The sequence below is a fragment of the Cupressus sempervirens genome, chromosome 3, assembly GCF_028749045.1.
Source record: "Cupressus sempervirens isolate cs-2001-9-10 chromosome 3, ASM2874904v1, whole genome shotgun sequence".
Taxonomy (NCBI): domain Eukaryota; kingdom Viridiplantae; phylum Streptophyta; class Pinopsida; order Cupressales; family Cupressaceae; genus Cupressus; species Cupressus sempervirens.
Genome location: NC_143120.1, coordinates 643,582,162 through 643,606,223, shown reverse-complemented (window position 1 = coordinate 643,606,223; position 24,062 = coordinate 643,582,162). Strand labels below are relative to the sequence as shown.

At 35.6% G+C, this 24,062-nt stretch overlaps 1 protein-coding gene across 1 annotated transcript in view; it reads right to left on the bottom strand.

Annotated features, from left to right (window-relative positions):
• The window catches only part of LOC149568332 (uncharacterized), a 56,055-nt gene that overhangs the window by 3,288 nt on the left and 28,705 nt on the right, over positions 1-24,062 (bottom strand). Inside the window, exons 2-3 of the mRNA XM_089821291.1 lie at positions 8,765-9,072; positions 8,485-8,620 (exon numbers count right to left, since the gene is read on the bottom strand). Coding sequence (XP_089677417.1) covers positions 8,485-8,620; positions 8,765-9,028 — 400 coding nt within the window. The 5' untranslated portion in view covers positions 9,029-9,072. The remainder of the gene's footprint in view (positions 1-8,484; positions 8,621-8,764; positions 9,073-24,062) is intronic.

The window sequence follows — 24,062 nt, the reverse complement described above, 5'->3', positions numbered from 1 at the left end:
CTCTAAATTTAAAGGAGTGATTATAAAATGTTTTCATGGTTTCCCTACGGCTGGTCATCCTGGTTTTTTAAGACATACAAGCAAGTTAGAGAGAGGTTTAGTTCGAGAGGAAAAACAAAAACACATAAACTGTTGGTCTATTGCAGCCCCTATCATTACCAATCAAAAATGGGAAAAGTATTTCTATGGATTTTATCACAAGGTTACTTGTTGTCCAAGAAGGAACTATATCTATGTGGTGGTTCACAGGTTCACCAAATTCGCTCACTTTTTAGCAATTTCAGCAACATTTATAGTAGTACAGGTAGCAAACTTGTCTTTTGAAGAAATTTTCAGACTTCATGGTTTATCTTGAAATATAGTGAGTGACAAGGATATGAAGTTTATGAGTTTGTTTTAGCAGGAGTCTTTTATATTAAGTGCTTAGTTACCCAGTTCTCCTCTTGGCCCTTCGCACTAGGCGAATTTCGAAAGGGTTCTTGGTCCTGGTCCCCATTTGGTTCCCTTTTGGGTTCCACTTGGGTTTGAACACAAGCAAGTTCATTCCTCCAAGTCAAGCCTACGTCGAACCAAGGCATACCCAAGTAGACTGAGTGCAAACCAAGTACAATACCATTGAGAACATTCTAGAATTTAGTGCAGAAAACAATTATTACAAAATTTGAATAAAGATTGTTAACATTACAAACAAAATTTTCTGAAGTTCAAATATTTATTACATCAAATTAAACTAGCCCTCAAGATTTCTTCCAGTGAAATTTTTATATCCAATTGTTGATAATGGCCCCTGTCCAAATAATTGGAAGCTCTGTGTAGTGATAAATCACATTTGAAACATTAAACAACATCTTCAATAGGTGCAGGGAGTTGCAAGCTACTCGTATACAATGAAAATGTAACAAGCATTGGACAACTTGGAAAGCAAGAATGTCATTAGTAAAGTTGATCCCAGTAACATTGACAGTGCTCCAACTAATGCCTTCAATGAAGAAGAAGAAGAAGATGATGAAGATGAAGATTTAGATAATCCATTAGATGATTGAAACTTAGCATAAAGTTCTAATTGTTGAAAGTCTAAACAATGATACTTGAACTCGGTATTATTTTAATATTTTGGTGTTGCTAATAGATATGATACCAAGATTACAAGTTTATAGTGTTTTTGTTGTTTTTATGATACTAGGTAGCATTTTAATCTTAATTCATTTTTCTAAACTGTATATATATAACTTTTACATGTTTTGTACTAATGAACCCAAACCCCATTTCAAGATTTCGACATACCAGCGAACTGATTCTTCAAACCCAAACTCAAACCGGTAACTTAGATTAAGTGCAATGGAACTCTCTTAACACTAGCTATCATCTACAAAATGATGGTCAAACGAAGATAGTTAACAAGTGGTTGGAAGGCTAATTGAGGAACTATATTTCAAGGCAGCAGAAACCGTGGGTGAAATGATTTCGTCTGAGTGAGTATTGTTATAACTCTACATATCACATGTCTATTAAAATGTCTACATTTATGGCTCTTTATGGGGTATGAACCCCCAAGTCTCGTGGATTTACTATTTGGTGATAATAGAGTGCAAAAAGCAAAGGACTTGTCGCAGCAAAGTCAAGACATCATCCTTGAAGAAGAACATCCAACAAACTCAGAATCAGCAAAAACAGTATGCAGATCAGCACAAAGTAGAAAGGGATTTTGAGGTTGATGACTAGGTGTACTTGAGATTGCAGCCCTATAGGCAATCATCTCTTAAAAGAAGTGGTTTAGATAAGCTAATACGCAGATTTTATGGTCCTTATCAGATTGTCAAGAGAGTTGGAGATGTAGCGTATGAGCTGTTATTACCAGCAAGTAGTAATGTACACAGTGTTTTTCATGTCACCCGGATAAAGAAAGGTTTGGGACATATTGTTACTCCATCCACAGTATCACCACCTTTGGATAAGGAAGGGAAGGTGATCTTAATTCTAAAGCCATTATTGAGACAAGGGAACGTACTATTAGGAAACATGTGATTAAAGAGTACTTAGTGAAATGGAAGGACTTATCCATGGAAGATGCCACTTGGGAAAATGAGCAAATCTTGATGCATCCTTGATCTGAAATTGCTTAAGGGCAAGCAATTTTGAGACAGGAGGATTGTAATGTCCTGCCTAACCTATAACCTACATGTTACAAGACTTGATTAAATGCTAATCATCCTCTTAAGCATTTAATTGAATATCTTGTATTTCTCTTACAAGTTATCAAATTTCATATCTAAAATGTAAAGGGGAATATTAACGTTGAATGTAAGAGGGAATAAAAATATATTAGAGGAATTCAAGAGACTCAGCAGTTATACTTGGGAAGGATGTTATCAGAAGGTTAGAGGAATCGTGGCAGTCAAACTGGAGGAATACCAAACTTCTGAGTTTTTTGTAAGTTGTAGACCCATGGACTAGTTGTTTCCTCTAGAGGACTGAATACTTCAGCAGAGCATCATCTTCAAAGCTGAGAGATGCCTACAGAGTGATTATTGAATGCATTCTTGTAAGGCGTGGGGGATTTCCAGCTAAGGAGTAGTGTTACATGTCTTATTGCTGCATATTGAACCTTATTACAAAGATTACCAGGTTCTTTATATTTAATTGTAATTTCCAATATTGTTGAAACAATAATGCTGTAATAAGATAGTTGGAAGTTGAAATTCGGTATTTGGCATTCCTAGTGGAAGTAATTCAATTGTTGCATTCCAGCATTCAGGATATTTAAAAAATAACAGAAATTGTATATGCTGAAAAAAAATTACAACATTGCAAGACATTTCAAAACAAAAACAATATTATCCAGCATTACAATAGTGTGAGCCAGTTGGGTTCGTTGCAACAGAAGATCCAATTTATAGCAAAGGAACGTCAAACATGTTGGGCTGTAAGGCCTTCCCAGCTACAGCCAATACCAAGAATCCGGATTACAAACTAACTTCGATCACAGGCCTCAATCTAGCCTTCTTTTTCTTCCTAGCTACTTCTTCCTCACTGCTCCCTCCACAAGACACGCAGGTCAGCTTTAAGATCACAATTTCCTAATATAGAAAATGTGTTACACAATATAGGACTGCCCCCCAAGATTAAATGACTAAATACATAATAAAGCATAAGAACACCAGAGACTTTAGATATAGGTCCGCACATGATCCAAAAATTCACATGTAAAGCCACAAAACCTTGCAATCAGCAATGAGCTTCGCATAAGCAAAATACCATGCATCGCCTAATGAGCCAATGAAGAGTACACCACCCAAGAATAATGAATTAGATCTCCAAGCATACAAAACATAAAGACATGCAACCTTGGGAAGATGATCCATAATAGGTCCTCATTAAGAAACCAATGTGATCTAATGATCGCCACCTCAAACACTTAGACTAGAACTGGAAAACATAAAATAAACAAACTATTTTTGGATAATGCAAGATTGCCAACAGCCCAAGGATCCTCCTACATCAACTGAGCAGAGCGAGTTTGTCTTTTATATCTTCATGGGTGGAAGACCCATAAACCATGTGAAATCTTTTGCCTGGTATATCAATTCAAGTGCCTCATGCCACTTCACTCATTGTTGGGATTGGTGCACAAACTTCCAGCCATTCATGGATTCTCTTATTTTTGAAGGGGAAGAGTACACCGTTGTCCAAAAGGGTAATATATAGATTCAATCTAATGGGAGGAAATTATGTTTCCTAAATGTGTATTGTGTTTTGGGAATGGAACTCGACATTCTCTCAGTAAGTCAAATTCTAAGACATTCTCCTAGGCTAGACATGACCTTTTGTTCATATCGGTGCGATATCATTGATTGCGTGACTCAATCTATTGTTACCATGGGTCTTGAGGATCATGGTCTATTCAAACTTGTTAACTCTAGTGATTCTCAAGAACTAGCCATGGAAGCTAAGTGCCCCTCCGTTAGTACACTTTGGCATTAGAGAAATATGCACTATATTTCTGCCTTTGTTCAAGAATATCTTGAGATCCAGACCCAAAACCTCAAAGTTTGCCGAGCATGTTAAGCTAGGAAGAAAAATCGAACTTTATTTTCAAATGGTGAATCCTAGAGAGCTTTAAGGTACTACAATTGGTCCATGCTGATATTTGTGGAACTATAGATACTCCTATTACTGGGCCTCATTATTTCTTACTTTTTGTTGATGATTTCAGTCATAACATATGGGTGTATTTCCTTCATAAAAAATCAGAGGTGTTAGTTTTGTTTCAAAAGTTCGAAGCATCTATACAAAATGAATCTAGTCAACATATTGTTACCCTTAGAACTGACAATAGGGGAGAATTTTATTCTTCTGCCTTCTTTCATTTATGTGAACAGCATGGCATAAAGCACCAATTAACACACTACACCCCTCAGCAAAATGGAGTTGTCGAGCAAAGAAACCCCACAATCATCAAAATGGCCCGGTCTATTGATTACAAGAGTGTTGCAAAGAAATTTTGGGCTGAAGCAATCAACAATGTTGTCTATCTACTCAACTGCTCTCCTATAGTGGTTGTCAAGAAAAAGGCCCTAGAAGAGGCCTAGTCAAGTCACAAGCCCACAATTAGTCATCTCAAAGTTTTTGGCTCCACTGCTTTTGTCTAGATCCTTGATGCTAAGTGCACCTAGTTAGATGGCAAGAGTCAAAAACTTCTACTAACTAGCTACAATGATAAACATAAGGCCTACCATTTTATTGATAATAAGACCGATATTGTCATTTTCAATCAAAATGTGGTTTTTAATGGAGAATGAGGACCATTTCAGCTCTCTCGTCCAATTATGGACTCAAAGCATCAACCTCTCAAGGCTCAAGACTTACATGTCCATCTTCCATTAGATCCACCTAATGAGAAAGCTTTAGTTGTTCCTATTCCTGCACCTCCACTTGTTCCTTCTCCTACGGAACACCTAGACAAGCAGTTGTGCCACCTGATTTACCTCAAGATTAATCCAATCATCTGTTTGATGAACTTGATCCTATTACAGTTCTTGCTTCTAATGTTCACAATTCTACTCTTCGGCCTAAATGATGGGCTAAGATGAATGGAAATCTTCACGATGATGAGCTCGTCAAGGGTAGAACTACTCGGATGATGAGCAAACAATTTGATTATACAATATTTTTTCTCTCATGGCCAACATTCATAGGGTCTATGAGCCTCAAGCATACACAGAGGTGAAAGGGATACTTGGGTGTGAACAAGCTATGGCAACTGAGCAACACACCTTGATGAAAAATAAAACTTGGGTTCTATCAGATCTTTCTCTAGGGAAGAACCCATTGGATGCAAATGGGTATATAAGGTTGATGGTTCTTTGGATAAGTACAAGGCTCATCTCATTGCCAAAGGCTTCTCTCAACATAAAGGAGTTGATTACGAGGAGAGCTTTGCTCCGACAACAAAGATGAGCACCATCAGATTAGTCCTAGCATGGCAACTCAATATAGTTGGCAAGTCCATCAAATGGACGTCAAGAGTGACAAGAAGAGGCCTACATGACACAGCCTCCTACACTCAAGGTTGGCAGTATACAACAGCAGGTACTCAAACTGGTGAAAGCACTTTGACCTAAAACAGGTTCCTCGAGCATGGTACATGAAAATTGATAAGTACCTCATAGATTGGGGTTTCCAAAGGAGTCCTTCTGACTCGAATCCGTAACTCAAGACGACTAGAGATGGCATCATCCTTCTACTTAAATATGTTAACGATTTGATGATCACTGACATTTTGGCATCTTCAATTCAAGGTATCAAATAGAATTTATGCTAGTCTTTCCACATGACCAACCTTGGTTGTCTCCACTATTTCCTAGATGTTTAGGTTTGTCAGCAGTCTCATGACATCTTCATCTCTCAGTCTAAGCATTCACAAGCTCTACTAAACAAATTCATAATGCAGATCTGCAAAACTGCATCTACACTTACACCTATGGAGTTTGGCCTACAATTGTCAGCCAAATCTGCTTCTCCAATAGAGAATGAATTTGCATTTAGGCAACTAGTGGTCAATTTAATCTATCTCAATGCCACTAGACTTGATCTTAACTTTTCTATAGGTTATATATCCCACATTATGATAGCTCCTACTTCAGATCATCGGGCTACAAGGAAGTGCATCCTGGACTATGTCAAGGGCACTTCAGACTTTGGTATTCTCTATATGCATGAACCAAATATCCCATACTCGTTAGTTACACAAAATTCAGATTAGGAAGGATCTTTTGATTACAGAGAGTCCACTTCCAGGTATGTTTTCAGTTTGAGCACAGGTGCTATCACTCGGACTAGTAAGAAGCAACAGATTGTCTCTCTTTCCTCGATGGAAGATGAATATCGGACAACAGTCAAAGCAGATTGTGAGGTAGTTTGTCTTCGAAGGATGCTTTCAAACATCCATATGTCTCAAGCAGGCCTTTCCCCTTGTTTTGCGACAACCAAGGGGAACTCAAGCTTGCCAAAAATTCAGTCTTCCATGAGAAAATGAAGCATATTGACCTTCACTATCAAATCATCCGTAAGCTTGTTGAAGTTGGATCTGTGGATTTGTAGTATGTTCCCACAACGGACCAGACTACAAATATTCTCATCAGATTCCTACTTCTAGATAATTTTGTTAAGTTCAGGGGGCTCCTTGGTGCAGTAGACAAATTGACCATTAAGGGAGGGTATTTTAAAAAATCTCCGTAGATATTTCCTATTTTTGTTTAATGGTCAATACTGTAAATCTTGCGCATATTAGAATGTTTATAATTCTTACGATTTCCTTGTAAACTATAAATGTACATTTGTTAGTTAATTATTTCATTCGAATATTTTACCCGTTACCTATGTAATAGGTCAAAGGATCAAGAAATGGAATAAGAATTCTGAGTCTGAGTTTAATTTAGAAAGAGGCGAGGATTTGTTTAGGGAAAAACATCTCATTTATGAAATATGATCACCCTAGTAAGAGCCGTGACTATTCATATTCTTTGACAGCTATAAAGAAAGAACTTCATTTAGTGAAATACGATAGTAAAGAACGGTTCAGATATACAAATCCAAAATCCGTAATCAGCAGACTGGTAATCAATCAATTTATCAATCAGTTTTGGAATAAATATTATGACTGTTTCCTGTTGAACTACAGTAAACCCTCCAAGGTAAATTAAGAGTTCTATGGATGAAACCCCTTAAATTCTATTCGTAACTTACAAAACCCTTTATTGTCCATTCCTGAGTTAGGGATGACAACCCCTGATTCAGGTAGATCTGAAAGTACTTTCAGAGTAGATATGTATGAGGATTTGTCATAGTTTGAAGGAGAATTATAGCAGAAAATCAAGATGTTGTTTACTTTCAGAATTATGTCATAAATTATGAATCTGAATATTATAATAAAATTCATAATTTTAGAAAAGCCATGAGAAAGGATTGTTGCTTTAGGGCAATAATTAGAAATGTTTTTAAAAGGGGCATTACAAAAGGGATGTGACCTATTTAACTCACCTTTTTACCAGCATATTATGTTGAAACACAAAGGTTAGCGTATAGATTATAACTTGTATAATGTATATGGTGTATGCGATAGGAAACATAATCCAAGTATGCAAAGGAATATAGGTCACTCTTGCCACCTTGGAATTGAACTGCAGTTATGGAATAAGCATTGCTATATAAAGCTGTATCTTGCAATCTTTTTCAACCATGAGCGACAACAGAACCTCTGTTTATCCATTAGAATAAAGTTATAAACTCTTACAGATAGAATGAAATATATGCAAAAATTAAAAGTTTTAAGGAAGCAAAATCTTAAGTTACCAATTTGAATTCGGATGTGGATGCGGGTATGAGAACCTGGTATATGGGTACATGAGATTTTTTTTAGGGGGTTTTGGGTGTGTTTGGGTACATAATGCAAGAAATATACAGAATTTAATCATTTGATATTACAATACTTCATTATTGAATATTGATCAATGCCAAATGCCTAAGATAAATATTAAATGTCAATTGATAGTTCACAAATATTCAAATAGGCCATTTCATATATGTCTATGTTCATGATTCCAATGGAAATCAGAAAAGTCACATTTAAAAGTTGTCATCAAAAAAATTGTGTTGGGCATCCAGGTGCATCTGGATGCTCACAGGTAGCATTTTTTCTGCCTGTGGATGCATCCGGATCCACAACCAGATGTACCCACAGAGAAAAAGCTATCCCAGGGCGCATCCAAATGCACCCGCACCAGGATCCGAATTCATACACACCAACACCCAGACTCATGTGCAGGGTACACACACTCGGTAACTAAGAGCAAAATAGTTAGAAAAAGGAATTAAGATGCTCTAAATTTGTGCAGATTACATGATTCAGATTTATATACATTTTTTTAAATGCAATAGCCAAAGCATCTACTAAAAGCAAAGAAAACTCCTCAAGAGGACATTTACCAAACCCAAGTTGATCCTTGTATGAAGAGAAATATTCTCTATCTTCCTTTAGTGTAATATCTTTAACTAGGGCACCATATGCCTTCCTATCTGTCATTTCTTGGAGCCTTTTAAGGCGCTCTGTCAGCTCTTTACTCTGTAAAATTATATATTTATGAAACTTGTCAGCAGCTATACTGCATACATGGATCAAAAACATGAAATAGCATTGGAAGAGCCAAACTATAAATGCATGTAACAATAATTAAATTATATATAGTTTTGAGTTTTGAGTTTTAACCTTCTCCCTAGGCTTTGGCCTTGGAAGAACAAAAGCGACGCCAGCAAGCAGATTAGAAAATTTTGGTCTTTGAGATGGTTCCGTTTGAGACCATATGTCTCTGAGAACTATATATGGAATTTCGTCAGAACGGATATGTTTTTTTGCAGATAAGAGTATCGCAGAAAACTTTGCATTTGAAGATAATGCTGCCTCTTCCAAGAACTTCTGAATAGCAGAATTATTTTTCAGAACAAGACCATAACGCTGGAATACCTCACCCATACCTTCCAAATAATAGCATCCCCTTCATGCGATCATAAATGGCCCTACAAATAAATATAAGCATTAAATTAGTTAGAATCCATTCTCATAGTCAGCTGCACCAAGAAATTCATATACAAAGAAATTGTGAACATGGAAACCCCTGAAGATTATATCTTATAAGTACAATTGTATTCTTTGCATGTCTGCATAAATATAAGGGATACAAACAATGGTCAAAACAATCATGGCACAAAAAATGTGGAAGTAGATGATAGTAAAGGGGCAATAGGAGCTTTGGAGTTTAAATATAAAATATTTATCGAAGTTGTGGAGAATACACAAATTCAGGTTTTGATGACCTAAAAATATTCAAGCAACCAGAGCTAACATGCCCCCCTGTCATAGACTTCAAAATGATGCAAACCAGCTTTACATGAAAACCTTAGGGTCCGTTTGGATTGCGGCTTTGAGTGGGAATTGGAATTCAGAATCTTCAAAAATTCCTAATCCACTTTTTGGGTCTGCAAAATAGGAACTGGAATTCGGGGAAATGTGGATCTGGTATCCCCATTTGACCCCCAAAACAAGAATTTTGTCTCCCCTCAAAATACTTGTTATTTAGAATTCCTATTTTAATTCTCATTTTTTCAAAATGAGGATTTCAACTAAAGTGAAATTTAATTGGGTTTGACATCTGGATGCCCATTTGGGAGCACCTATTTTTGCACATATTTTTGGAATTTTAATTGAGTTGTAACCAAGAGAGTGAGGCATTTCAATAAATAATACCCTTTGCATCTACTTCGAGCACCCTTTGAACATCATTTTGTAAAAATTAGCAGGTGTCGCTTGAAGAAATTCAAAAGATTATTGTAGAAATTTGTACAAATACAATTTTTTTTTAATTGGGGGAAAAATTTCGGCTATTGTTGCACCTACTCATATGTTAGGATTAAATTAAATAACTAGTATCACACATATCTAATTTCTTTCGTCTTTCTTTTAACCTTTTCTTGAATTTTATTTTGCAATGAACATCGACATTTTCAGCATGTGTGGAGTTGGAAGCACCATGAACAAGACCTTGAACAAATTGGAGATATGAATCGTCTTTCTCACTATCACTTTTATATTCAATTTTTTGAACTTTATATTCATATTTTGGACCAAACAAGCTTGGAATAACAAATTCCAAATATCAAATATTTTTGGGTTTGAACCAAACAATCCCTAATAAATTCCAAAAACCCTAATATGGACAAAATCCCAAATCAAAGATTTTAGATTCCAATTCCTAAATCATATTCTAGCAACCAAACGAGCCCTAAGATACTTGTGCATCTGGGAAATTGACAGGTGCGGGTGTTGGTGCTTTTGGGTGTTGCACCAGTTAGCCTAGGAAGCTTGTCTAGCCATTGTGGGTGTGCCCGTGATGCCTCCAAGCGCACCCAAAAAGCATCCAAAGAGCACCTAGGCACACCTAGAAAGAACCCGTACCAATATGACCTTTTTTTAACACCCATAGTCACTTAAGTGACTTAATTTGCATGTGTCTAATTTTTTATTTTTTTTATTTTTTGTTCCTCTTTGCTCCTAAACCCTAAAATGGCTCTAAAAAAGGTCATTCATTGTTCATTCTTCTCATTTTGTTCGTAGTTGGACTCTCTTCTCAATTGGTTTCCATTTTGGCATTTTGAAAGCAAGGTCATTACGTTTGAAGACGATCATTGGTAGGTTGTCAAATAGCTTCTACAAAGGACTTCTAAGAATCTTTGATCTCATTCATGAGATCTTTTACTTATCTTTTTTGAGATGATGATGAATTTTTCAAGTTTTGGAAGAATTTGTACAAGTTTTTTTCCACTTTTTTTTATGAAATGAAGGAACAAGTTTAGCTATCTTTTTTAATATTTTTTAATCATATTTTTGCACTTGTATGTTTGATGTTCATAGTTGATTTAATTATTTCTGACTTAATTTTTTAAATTTTCTTATTAGATTCATAGTTTGTATTGAGCAAGAATGGCCAATACTGGTAGTCAAAGTTCAGCACTAGGGCAAGACGAACAAAGTAATAACTTCAATATTGATGATGCATCTCCATTATGGAGACATACCACAAGATTATCACAAGTTTCAAGAGGCAGGTCATACATTTGGAAATGCAATGTATATCATAGTAAACCATTCAACAACTCATATTATTAGGTCAAAGCTCATTTTATGGGCCCTACAGGTAAAGGAATAGCAATGTGCAAAGGAAGCAAAGATGGAAAAAGGATAAGCAATGCACAATTAGCAAGATTTATAAAAGAACAATTTGTTGATCATTTAGTTCACAAATCAAAAACAAGTTTTTATCAACCTTCATCCGGAAAGAGCAAAGTGAAATAGCCCAATGATCATGTTGTATCCTCTAACATCCATTCTTGCAAGTACCTATACAAGGAGAGGAAGAGGAAGAAGGAGAAGTTATTACCCACGAAAGAGGTCCATTGGATCAAGCATTTAAAATGAAGGCAAGAGAGCTTGTTGAAGAAGCAATTGCATGTTGCCTTTATGCCAATGGTCTTCCTTTCAACTTGGTAAGATCGCCATATTGGAAGGAAATAGTTGCAACCATCCTTAAAGTGTCAGCTAATTACACTAGTCCTAGCTTTAAAAAGGTGAGTGCTACTCTTTTGCAAAAAAGAAAAGATTTCTATAAACAAAGCTCTTCAACCAATTAGAAGTTCTTGAAAAACTTGGGAAAACTTTCGGTATAACTATTGTGTTTGATGGATGGAAAGATACAAGAAACCAGCCATTGATTAATGTGATTGCAATGTCCCCCAAAGGGGCAATGTTTTTTAAGGCAGTAGATTGTGAAGAAGTTAAGGATATATAATTCATTTGTAGAACTCTCAATGAGGCAATAGAGATGGTGGGTAGTGAGAATGTGGTCCAAGTGGCCACAAATAATGCCAAAAGTTGTAGAGATTCAGGTGCTTTGATTGAGACTTGGTACAACCACATTTTTTGGACACCATGCACTGTACACTCTCTCAACTTGGACATGCAACAAATTGACACCCAAATAGATTGGGTGAAGCAAATATACCAAGAGGGAGAGGAGATACAAATGTTTGAGACAAACCACCACATGTCACAATCCATGTTCAACTCATTCTCCAAGTTGGAGTTGTTGACGGTAAATTTAAAATTGTACTTACTTAGTTTCATTTATTTATTTAATTTGAATAAGTTTTATATTCGTGTTCAATTATCAAATTGTTATTGTATATAACCTTGCTTAATATTTATTGTCATATTGTATACTTGCTTAGTTTCTGAGACCCGATTCGATCTCATATTTTTGTTATGAGACGACTCCTCAAGGTGCAAGGGGCATTTAGTCAAATGGTTATTTCTAGCCAATGGGGTATATGGAAGGCTTCAAATTCAAAGAGAGACCAAAAGGTCAAGGCTTTGGTCTTGGATGACAATTGGTGGGCTCATGTGCAATTTGTATTGGATTTCACTGAGCCTATCATGACTATGCTACGCTTTGCTAATACAAATTTACCATGCTAGGGGGATGTGTACAATGCCATCGACACCATGGTAGAAAAGGTAAAGCTTTGCATACAAGCACATTATAATGACCCCACAGAATGTGAAGCCTTATGTAATAAGGTAGAAGCAATCATTCATCATTGTTGGGAAAAGATGACTACCCCATTACACCTCCTTGCATATGCCTTATCTCCAAGGTACTATGGCCAAGAAATACTTGTTATGCCGGATAGAATTGTACCATATGCTAATGAAGAAGCTACTACTGGGTGTTGAAATCCATTTGCAAGACTCTTTCCAAATGATGAAATGCACAAAAAGGTGAGGCTAGAATTTGGCTTATTTGCCTCAAGATCAAAACTTACTCCATATGCAATAGAAGACCAAAATGACATGGTGGTACATGTATAGTCAACCATTCAAGCATCTACAACCCCTTTCAATCAAGATCCTCTCACGGGTAATTTTTTTAATTTTCATTTAACAATTGTATTCTATAGTTTAGTGTTTAACATTCTTTAATTTGTGTTTCCTTTGTAAGTTTTATTTTGTGAACACTATCTAGGTTGCAAGTTCTTCTACTGCTGAACGGAATTGGAGTACATACTCCTATATCCATTAGTAAAGTGCATTCAGTTTGGTTTAAAGAAAGTTGAGGACTTGGTTTATATACATACCCACTTGTGTCTTTTGTGACGTAAGGAGGATGGATACAAGGAAGGGTCAACCAAGCTTTGGGATGTAGCCCCTGAATGTGAAAACTTGAATGCAACATTGCAAGATCTTACTATGATCACAGATGATGATGTTGATAGCATCATGGCACGCACATCTAGCACAAGTGGAACCATGTTTGGCTCAAATGAACTTGTAAGTCTTGCAGCAGAAGGAGATGATGAGAATGTGGATTTTTTTGAGAATCCTTATGATACTAAATGACTAAATTTGATAAGTGAATCTTGAGCCTTGACTCTTAATTGATCAACATTGAATCATGAACTAAATTTTGATTTTCCAATTCAAAATGCATCGAAATCTTGAACTTGAGTTATTTACTAATTAGTTATTTCAATTTGTATATTTGTCACTTTGTGTTTGTGAAGTTTTAACTATCAATGGTGAAGTATCATGCTATGGAATGGTTTAATTTTGTATATTTCTTGCATTTCTTTGCATATATAAATTATTGTGTGTGTGTGTGTGTGTATTGTTGGTTAATAGTTTGTCCCTCTTGCTAACTTGGCTTTACCTTGACTCTAGATGCCCACAATGTGAGGAAACAAAAAGATGTCACCAACAAATGGGTTAGTGTATGTGTTATATCACTACCATCTGAATTATAAGGTACAGCTCCCTTGTATGCAAAATATGCAATGAATTGTGTTTTTAATAGATCATTGGGATGGGGGTATGCTCTTAACCTAAGAGTAGAAGAGGATAAACCAAGATGCTCATAGCTACAAACACCCCAGGCAGAAATAGATTTGGGCAACCTATAACACCCAGTGGAATCGATATCATAAATTACTTTAAAGCCCTTCTAATACTACTCCTACTCTAATCTAAATATCGATTAGTCTTACTGAAATGCAATCTAGGGAAAGAGCAGAGATGCACATGAAAGATGAAACGGAATCCACCATGACTGATAACCCTCCACTAAAGTGGAATCTAGTAAGATATCATCAGCTTCAAATACATCTCTTCTACAATCCCATAGAGATTACTCTGAAATGCATGGTCAGCTCGGCCAAAGGAGACAATGAAAGACCTAGGCATGCTAGTCCTAAATGGAATCAAAACATCACATTACCTAACTGCAAACATCATAGAAATCCTTCATTCCATCTAACTCTTTGATTCTCACTCAACATCTGGACATGCAAGGGGAAAAGTTGGACAAAATTGCCGATCCTTTCTATTAACTTAGAAAATTACATATATAGGCCCCCTCTTAGGGTTCTTGGCTAGTTACAGATTCATCAATTACATCAATAGAGCACTTGAAATGCTTAGAAATCCAACAGACATTGATTACAATTCAATACATCAAGAAAATACAGCAAAAATGATTAGAATTCCTCAAAATGGTTCATATTCTTCTCTGACCTGTAGCAGTCACATTGGCGCCAAATTCATATAATTCATATTCCAACGGTCACCACAGGTTTAAATCTCAACCATCGATCTGATATTCAACAATCATGATTAAAACATAACAAACCATCTCATCTTTACCTTGTCATTCATCAGATATCTTTATTTGATGTGACGATGTGATCAAAGGCTTTCGCAGCTTCACTGTGTTAACTCAGGATTACCTCTAATCACCCGCGACTTTGCGAACAAAGGCTTTTGCAGCTTCGCCGAGTTAACTCTAGGTTATCTTTAATCACTTGCAAATCTACGATAAGCATTGATCTCTTAAGATCTAACGGATGAGACTTGAAGATCTTAACTCTTTGTTTTGCTCTACAACGTGGGTCCCTATGTGTATACGTGTCAGATTCTCGTATTCCCATGTCAGTTATCCTTCATAGATCTCTAAAAAATAGGTAAGCGAGCATCATCGATCTTTTGAAATCAGACATCTTCTATTCATGTCGCACCTTTGCAATTGTCATTCATAGAATGTCTTTTTCCGATACGATGATGGTATCGCTACTTCATTTGCAAGCTCGCAACTTAAAATGTCTTGAACATCTTCTAACAAGCGATCATGCGATCAATGACTTTTCACGGCTTCGCAACTATCATTCATTCGATATCTTCATTCAACGCAATGATGCGATGACTAGCTTTCGTAGCTTCGCAACTTGGAAACCTTTAACTGCCTATTTACATGTGTTGATGTGATCACTTCTTTTATGCTTTGTCGCTCCTTCACAACTTCTCAAACTAATCTGGCACTTAATGCTGCGACAACTACTTCTAGGTTGCCCCTGACTTTGTTTTCACAACCTCGCAACTTAAAAAGTAACTGTCATTTTAGACCTACGATGTTGCGATGATTGTCTGAATTAATTGTCGATGCTTCTCGCATCTTCGCAAGATGAAATTGAACATTTGGCTAACTGCGTGCAATGTTGCGCTCTTTTTAAACTTAATTGTTCAAATTATCTTTCGCAATTTTGCACCCTTAGCTTATGATTAACCCTAACCGCATGGGATTATGTGAAAGCTTAAATCTTAAATGTTGGGCCCATCATCGCATCCTCGCGACTTGAAGGGATTTGACTGTTATATCACTTGCGATGGTGCGAGAGCCTGTTTGATTTAACTACGGGTAGTATTCCACACTTTTGCAACTTAGAAACCCTAACTCGTCTTTAACCCTGCGATGATGCAATTAACATGCTTCGCATCTTTGTGACCTTGACTCCGAGTTAACGTTGATTTTTCGCAGCTTGCCATGTCAACTTTGGGTTACCTTAAATCACTTGCGAACGTGTAGTGAGCGTTGATCTTTATGATCTAATGGTTGAGATTAGAGGACCTTAACTCTTTGTTCTGCTTTGCAATGTGGGTCCATCTGCTCCACGTGTCGAATGCTCGTATTCCCGCATTGATTATCCTTCATGCATCTTCGAAAAGCGCGAAAGCGACAATCGGTGATCTGCTAAGATTTGACGACTGGGAAGATGCATCACTAAGGGCCATTATAATTCCATCTTAAAATATCATCCGTTGATCTGGTCTTCATCTGACGATCCAAACTTAATCTCTGAGCCATTTGACTTGTCAACTTTGCAAGGTAGACACACGGATTAAATATAAGTCATCAATTGGATTTCAAAGAGAGTCATACCACCTTTGACTGGGTTATTTCACCATTTCTGAGATTTTATCTGCTTCTGCATTCAATTCATCTTCTCTGATTTCTATGATGTTCCTATGATCTCTCCCTTCAGATGTATCATACGCTCAATGAAGTACTTAATCATAGAGTTAGGGTTTCTGAACAACTTTCTTCTCATCTAGGAAATGCATAAACTTACCCTCCCTTCCCTAATCACCTAATATAAACGAATGCATTAGATTGCTTTTGAATGCCCACCTAGCTGTACACAAAGGAATAGATGAGAAGAGAAGTCCCTTAAAGGCAATCTAGACACAGACATGACATCACATTAACTCAATCCTATCTTAGAAGCTTGAAAAATATAGGGGACTGAAATCATGGCAACATATATATATAGACATCCAAATGCACCCAAAATCAAAACAAAAAAAAATGTGCATCCACACATTAGAATTCCGCACCCGGATCATCATCTGAACCAGCATCAGTAACTTAGGTGAAAAGTTACCTCTTAGTTCAGATCGCGTATACCATGATGACACAAACATACAAGGAAGCAAAGCTGATATAAGCAATAAATATATGAGAAATGATGCCCCTTAGCACATAATTAGTCATGAGTAGCCAACAAGACAAGGAAACAAAATTGATATAAGAAGTTAATAAATCAAGATGTGAACCAAAGCTCATTAACAAAGAACGAATTTTTCAGTCGCATCAAAAAATCTTTCACTGATAGAAGACGTCAGTTTCTATTTCCAGCTAACTGTCCCCATGTTTCTCACCAATTATTTCATCATATTGTCAATTTTTTCACTTAGTTTTACACAATGCTATAGTGTAACTTCAAGCATAAGCAGCAATGCCCAAAAGAGAACTAGAATTGCATGCATAATTTATATGTGACCAAACAGCAGGCTTATAATAAAAAGTGAAAGTAATAACTAGATAAAATAAGCTATTACCAACGCCTTTTTTGCCTTGAAAAAACAACAGAAGAACAAATTCCTGCCCATTGATCAACTTGAAAAATATATTGCAAATAACATTGAATTTTTGGTTTAAAATGTGTAATTTGTAACATCAATGTTCTAGATCAAAATAAGAGGGTTTTGAGGGTTTAAATGTTACATCCCAAATTTTTTCCCTAAATTTTAAATTGAACTTAGCCGTTGATTTAACGAATCATTATCATGTGAAGTGAGTTAGTTAATTATAGCCGTTGTATCAATTTATTTCTTCTTGATCATGTGAAGTGAGTTAGTTAATTATAGCCGTTGTATCAATTTATTTCTTCTGATCATGTGAAGTGAGTTAGTTAATTATAGCCGTTGTATCAATTTATTTCTTCTTGATCATGTGAAGTGAGTTAGTTAATAATAGTTGTTGTATCAATTTATTTCTTCCTGATCATGTGAAGTGAGTTAGTTAATTATAGCCGTTGTATCAATTTATTTCGTACTAATCATGTGAAGTGAGTTAGTTAATTATAGTTGTTGTATCAATTTATTTCTTCCTGATCATGTAAAATGAGTTAGTTGAAATATATATGTTGTATTAACTGATAATGAGATATTTTCATGAACATGTGAAATGAGTTAGTTATTCTGACGTTGATGAAATCTCTAACAGTCATTAGATGATCAACAATGGTTTTGAATTAACAATTAATAAATCTTGAATTGATGTCTTGGCGAGAATGTTGTTTTGAATGATTGCAGGAAGAAGACTGAAGAGAGGGGCAGCATTGCTAAACGGGATCATCGGAAGGGGATGGTCGAATAGTCCAATCATCTGAATCGTCAAGTTTGACCTAAGACCACTCTAGCAAGGATACTAGGTTTGATAACATGTTACATTATGGAACCGCATGAGCTATTAAAAGAACAATATAATAATCAATTAAAAATTAAAACTATAATTCATACCTTTGAAAGAATTATTAATAAATTCATTATTTAATTATTATTATTCATACTTAAATACGAACATATGTACATAAAAATAAGGTGATACCAATAAATTATAAGCTATAATCTAATGATGTCACTTTACCAATACGTACACATGAACGTATTTAAAAAAGAACAATAATAATAAAATAATAAAACCAAACTTTTCAACTTCTTATTCTTTCCCTCTATTTTCTTCCTTCTTTTAAAAAATCCAAATCGTTTTGCATTCGAAAGGTCTCTTGTAACCAATGGCAGCTGAAGAGCCAAACAAATTCTTTTATAGAGTCTCATGATCGTGTCTCAACTCGTCTTTGTCTTTTTCTTCCTTCATTGCTATCGAGCTCTCTGTTCTCTACCTTTACGTAAAGTAAAACCCGACTGAAAATCCTTTGCATTCTGTTTTTTATCTGTATTACCTTCAATTTCCATAACCATGGGATATAGAACAAGGAGCGGAGACCAATATTTCCAACCACAGCGAATCTGAATCAAAACAAAAGTGTCACGTAAGGCTGCCAATCTATGTTCCTTTTTTTTTTATAATCTCTCTTAGTTCCAAGTCAGTTGTGAATCAAGTTAAGACCAAGTTCAGATGTAGTCTTGTATATTGCACCAGTCATATAACCCTTTGTGCATAAATTTCATAATACTGATGTCTATTACAGACTGAACCTAGGGAACTGCAATTAAATTTTAGAACATGAAAACTGTCAATTATATCAATGATGTTATACATTCATGTTAGTGAATCATTCATGTATGAATACTTATCTCAGCTCAGAATTTATTCCTTTCATTTATATCACATGGAAATGAAATAATATCATGGAAATCCAACACCAAGGAATTCACCGGCAATAATGCCAATATAGGTGAAGAGGTGTGAATCAAATATAGCGGATATAACTCGTGTGCACCTAGGGATCACCGGCATGGTAGCCTAAGAAGGTGAGGAGGTGTAGAGAATCTGCATATAAAAAAATGGAATCAATACAAAGGAATAATAATAAACAAAACTGCAATAGCTCATGCATGTTCCAGTTATGTAATATGTTGTCAAGTTGAGTGGTGGAGATCAGGTTTGTAGACCCAACTTGAAATCCTTGGCTAGGGTAGAAATTAGGCAGATGTGCCGAACATGTGATCTTTGTTGATTGTTCAAACGCTTCAGTTATTTTGGAGAATAACTATTGGGACTTCAACCAACCTGATTACTCAAATGGCTAAGCTTATGAACATCCCAAGCCCGATCCCAAGGTAGGGAGGGTCATTCTATTAATTTAGAATGTGTGGGAATAAGTAATGGTCCGCAGTTGGGAGGTTAAGCCTGTGTCAATGCTTTCTCCTCTCACCAAAGCCAAGGCTCGGACAACAAGTTAAAGAGATTCTTTGTTATTACTGTATGTTCTTTGCACTTTTTACCTCTATAAAATAGATAGATAATTTCATTTCAAGATAGAGAAAACTTTTACTTTTATGTTGAATAAGTGTTTCAATTGATATAATTAGTTGTTACTTTATTTTTAGTTGAACAATTAGAGATAGTTAAATTGTTAGCAATACATAAATATCTCTTTTTGTTTCTCGTGAATTCAAATGAATATGTAAGATGGATTTAAAGAGTTTCTTTCAGTTATAATTTGGTAGAAATCATTGTCATGTAAAATGAAAACAATTACTTGTGAAATTAGATTAATTTGAGATTAAAATTTGGTTATGAAAATTCGTATGTTACATTAAACTTGAGTTGTTTCTAAGGGCTTTGACAGTTTTGAAGATTGGGAAGTTAGGTGAGGGGCCACTGCAAAATCCTCCATCCATTGACAAAGACATTGGAAAAAAGCAAAACTTAGAGTTCGTGGGCTAGGTCTACTGATTCATATCCTGTTTTCCTCTCCATACAATATTGATTCTTTCCTTTCAAAGAAATATTCTCCTTAAAAATGTCCATAAGCTACTACGTGGCAGATGAAATCGAAGGGATATAGAGGAGTTAAATATCCTACAAACCTCATGAATGGTTGATGCTCTCATGGTGGAGATCCCTAATGACCTAACGAGTGATGCAATAGCTGAATTGTGTGTTACATTCCAATTTTAAATGCTCCTTTATAGTGTTTGTTAAAATTTCAAAAATTCATCGAGGACAATGAACCACAAGGGGGAGGGTATGTTACATCCCAATTTTGGCTCCATTTGAAATGTTTATATAGCCGTTGAGGTTTCATGTGAAGTCAGTTGACAGGTAAAATTAGTTACGATCATGTGAAATGGTAAGATGGTTAATCATTATAATCTCATATGAAGTTGGCATGTTGGTTAACCGTTATGATGATATTTTAATTTTATCTTGGAAAGTTTGTTAATCATCATGAACTCATGGGAAGTGAAATGGCAGTAAGTCGTTGTGATAGTTTATGATTAATAACTTGTTGTGCTAATTGTTATTATATTGAGGAATATGATATAATTGTGGAGAAATTCCTTGCAAGAGCACGTCAAGGGGTGGGAGCATTGTCAGAAAAGAATTACGCACAGGGGCACCACCATCACTGGGCAAATAGGTACAAGTCTTGAACCACCATGGCTAAGGGTAAAGGACTGGGCAAGCAAGAGTGTACGTTGGACAATACCATGAGCTACGTGGTCAATTTTTATAACAAGAGAAATATTAAACATTTAATATCATGAAAAGAACTATTACCTCTCTCTTATTTTGAGACAAAGGAAGTGATTAACATTATAAATTCACACATATATATAACTATATGATGTCACCATGATATTCTGATGATATCTATGAATTTTATATATATATATGCGCGTGCATATATGGAAAGAACATTATGTTAGAAATAAATTATACATACTCTCTAAATCCCACACATATATAGATATATGTACATATATAGGTATAATTATAGATATATCACAATGGCATGATGACTTAATATTTATAATTTTATATATATATATATATATATATATATATATATATATATGCCTTTTTGTTTTTACCATGGAAATGTAATCTTTATAACTCCACATAGATGAGTGGTGGCCACCTCCATAACGGCACCATCTTTTTTTTTTTTAAACTTTCAAATTTGCAAAGCCATCTTGTAAGCACACACACGAGACCATATAATATCCCACAACTGTTGAAGGAGGGGCATTCAAATCAAACACAACCGCCCTAATATGAGCACATTTCCTGAACTGTGAGCTTGGAAAGTTTCTTCCTCTTTCTATTGACATCTTGGTCTGTCTATTTTGTCACACGAGTGGAGACTTACTATGAAATCGATAGCCACCAAACAACCGCGAGCTTGGAAAGTTTCTTCGTCTTTCTATCAACATCTTGGTCTGTCTATTTTGTCAATTAGGTGGAGACTTACTACAAAATCGATAGCCACCAAACCCACTAGTATTATTACAAGTTATGGATCATTCACGATCTATTCTTCTTTCTATTCCATGTTCTTATCAATGCAATTAAGTATCTGTTCTATCGAGTATGAAGATAGTCATGTTGAAGTTGCAGATACAAATGAAATACAATCATATTTCAGTATAAAAATAACTCAAATATGTTTCCAGCTCTATTACTCTGTTTATGTCTAAATCTCAACTCTCTATATTCTGATTGCATAACCATAGGGACGACTTATAAGTTCCCTTAAAACATATTCGTGGCTATATTATGCATGAGCATTCTTGTACAGAATTTGAATCCAAAGTTATGACATTCTAACTTACTCACTGGTATTTGTTGTATAACAACTGTAGTAAGAATAAGAAAGGTATTTAAGGAAACCATATGTCAAAGATCTCATTATTAATAGCAGTCTCCTAGGATGCACCCAAGGCTAGTGAAGTTGTGTGAATGGGTAAAGAGGAGAGGAATCTTGCAAGGGAAAAACAAACTATGATCAGATTCTCAACTGCATGAACATCTTAAAAAGAAATTGTTAAAATCCAAGTTAGCTCATGATTGTCCAAATGTACTCAGTTGTCAAGTTGAGTAGCAGAATTAACTGCCAGGATGCTCGATAGTTGGACAAGGTGTTCCATGTCTATTCCAGGGAGGAAGGGCCTTTCTTGGATGAAATTGTGTGGGGATAATTAAGGGCCCGCGGTTGGGAGGTTAAGCCCCTGACAATGTTTCCCTTCTCCACCAAATGCCAAGACATGCACAAGACAGAGATAAGTTATACATTCAACATCTATTGGTAACAAGTATCTTACTCTTATGATATTTGAAATTGCAAGTTGAAGATATGATAGATTGATCTATATTGTTGAATCAGTTAATCCCTTCAATGAAATCAACTTTCTCGTCAATATAAATAGTAAGCAGTACAATCTGTTGATTTTCTAGTTGAACATGAAATATATTTGTACGCATGAGATAGATTTATCTTGCAGTTGTCATTTATGTCTTTCACTTTTGTGAATAATGAATATGAACATATCTTCTAACTATATGTTATTGTCATAGTTAACAATAGAAAGAAAGGGGATGATACAATGGTATTTGATGCCCTAAATGTTATTTGTCTTTACGATATAGTGGTATAACTACTTGTGCCCTAAGTGGTATATGTGGATTAACCTGGGTTTTGCAGATGTTGCCCTAGGCGGATTCCAGTTTTGAAATTTAGGGTATGTAAAACTTAAATTCTTTATTTAGATTTATTGATGATGCTATCAATTGTTAGTTAAAAGAATTCATTTAAATTGACTGTAACCATTAATCTCATTCACATGAACATAGCTATTATAACTACCTTCTCATGGATATGAAGTAGTAACTGTATTTTTATGATACGGTAATTGTTAGTTAAGACCTGGAAAAAGGGGATTTTACACCGTGGCTAACATTGGTGGGTAAGTTTCTTTACTTTCAGGCCTAATATTGATCAAAGTATGAGTTTGGCTGACTTGGAGTGGAAGTTGAAAGAGTGGCATTAAAATTAGCAAAATGGCCAATTGCCTATTTCTTGTTAGTTTTGTATAGTAAAGGTGTTTATGGCAGGTTCTTAGACTATTGGTAGTAATTTTAGGAATTTTGTACCTAAGCATGGATTGACCCATCTACGAATTTGGGTTCAGCTGCTTTGACCTAGAATTGCCTCCCTGGCCTGCCATTGGAATTTTGGCACCTTGCCATTTTTAAGATGATTGCTAATTCTTTTGGTCATCTTTCGGCGGTCAATAAAGTGACTTAGTAGAAGTCCCATTTGACTTTTGCAAGATTATGTGTTAATGTTGTTGTTAATTTGATTCTCCCTATAAGTGTAACTCAAATCAAACTATGGATCATAGAATCAATCCATTGAATATGAGAATGATGTTGCATTCCGTCAAACATACGGAAGGTTTGGGCATCTTAGTAGTTATTTTATGAAGCACCCTATAAGAAAAATCAAACAATGAAGGAAATCAATCCAAATGGTGATCCTTTGTTGGGCACTGGATAGATGGTGTACAAACATCACATTGAACCAAAGACCTACATGAAGGTCAATAAATGAAAACTTATTATCTTTATACTAATAAGGTCTAAAAGCACCACACTTGATGTAATAAGGCCATCAAGAGCCAATTAAGTCCAATTATGGAATCATTAGTCCCATGGGTCCTGAAAGTTGCCACAAGCATATGAGATGTCACAAAATGTCAAATGATCAATATTGAAAATGCAAAGGTGGAAATGGGCATTTTGGATCATATTTGA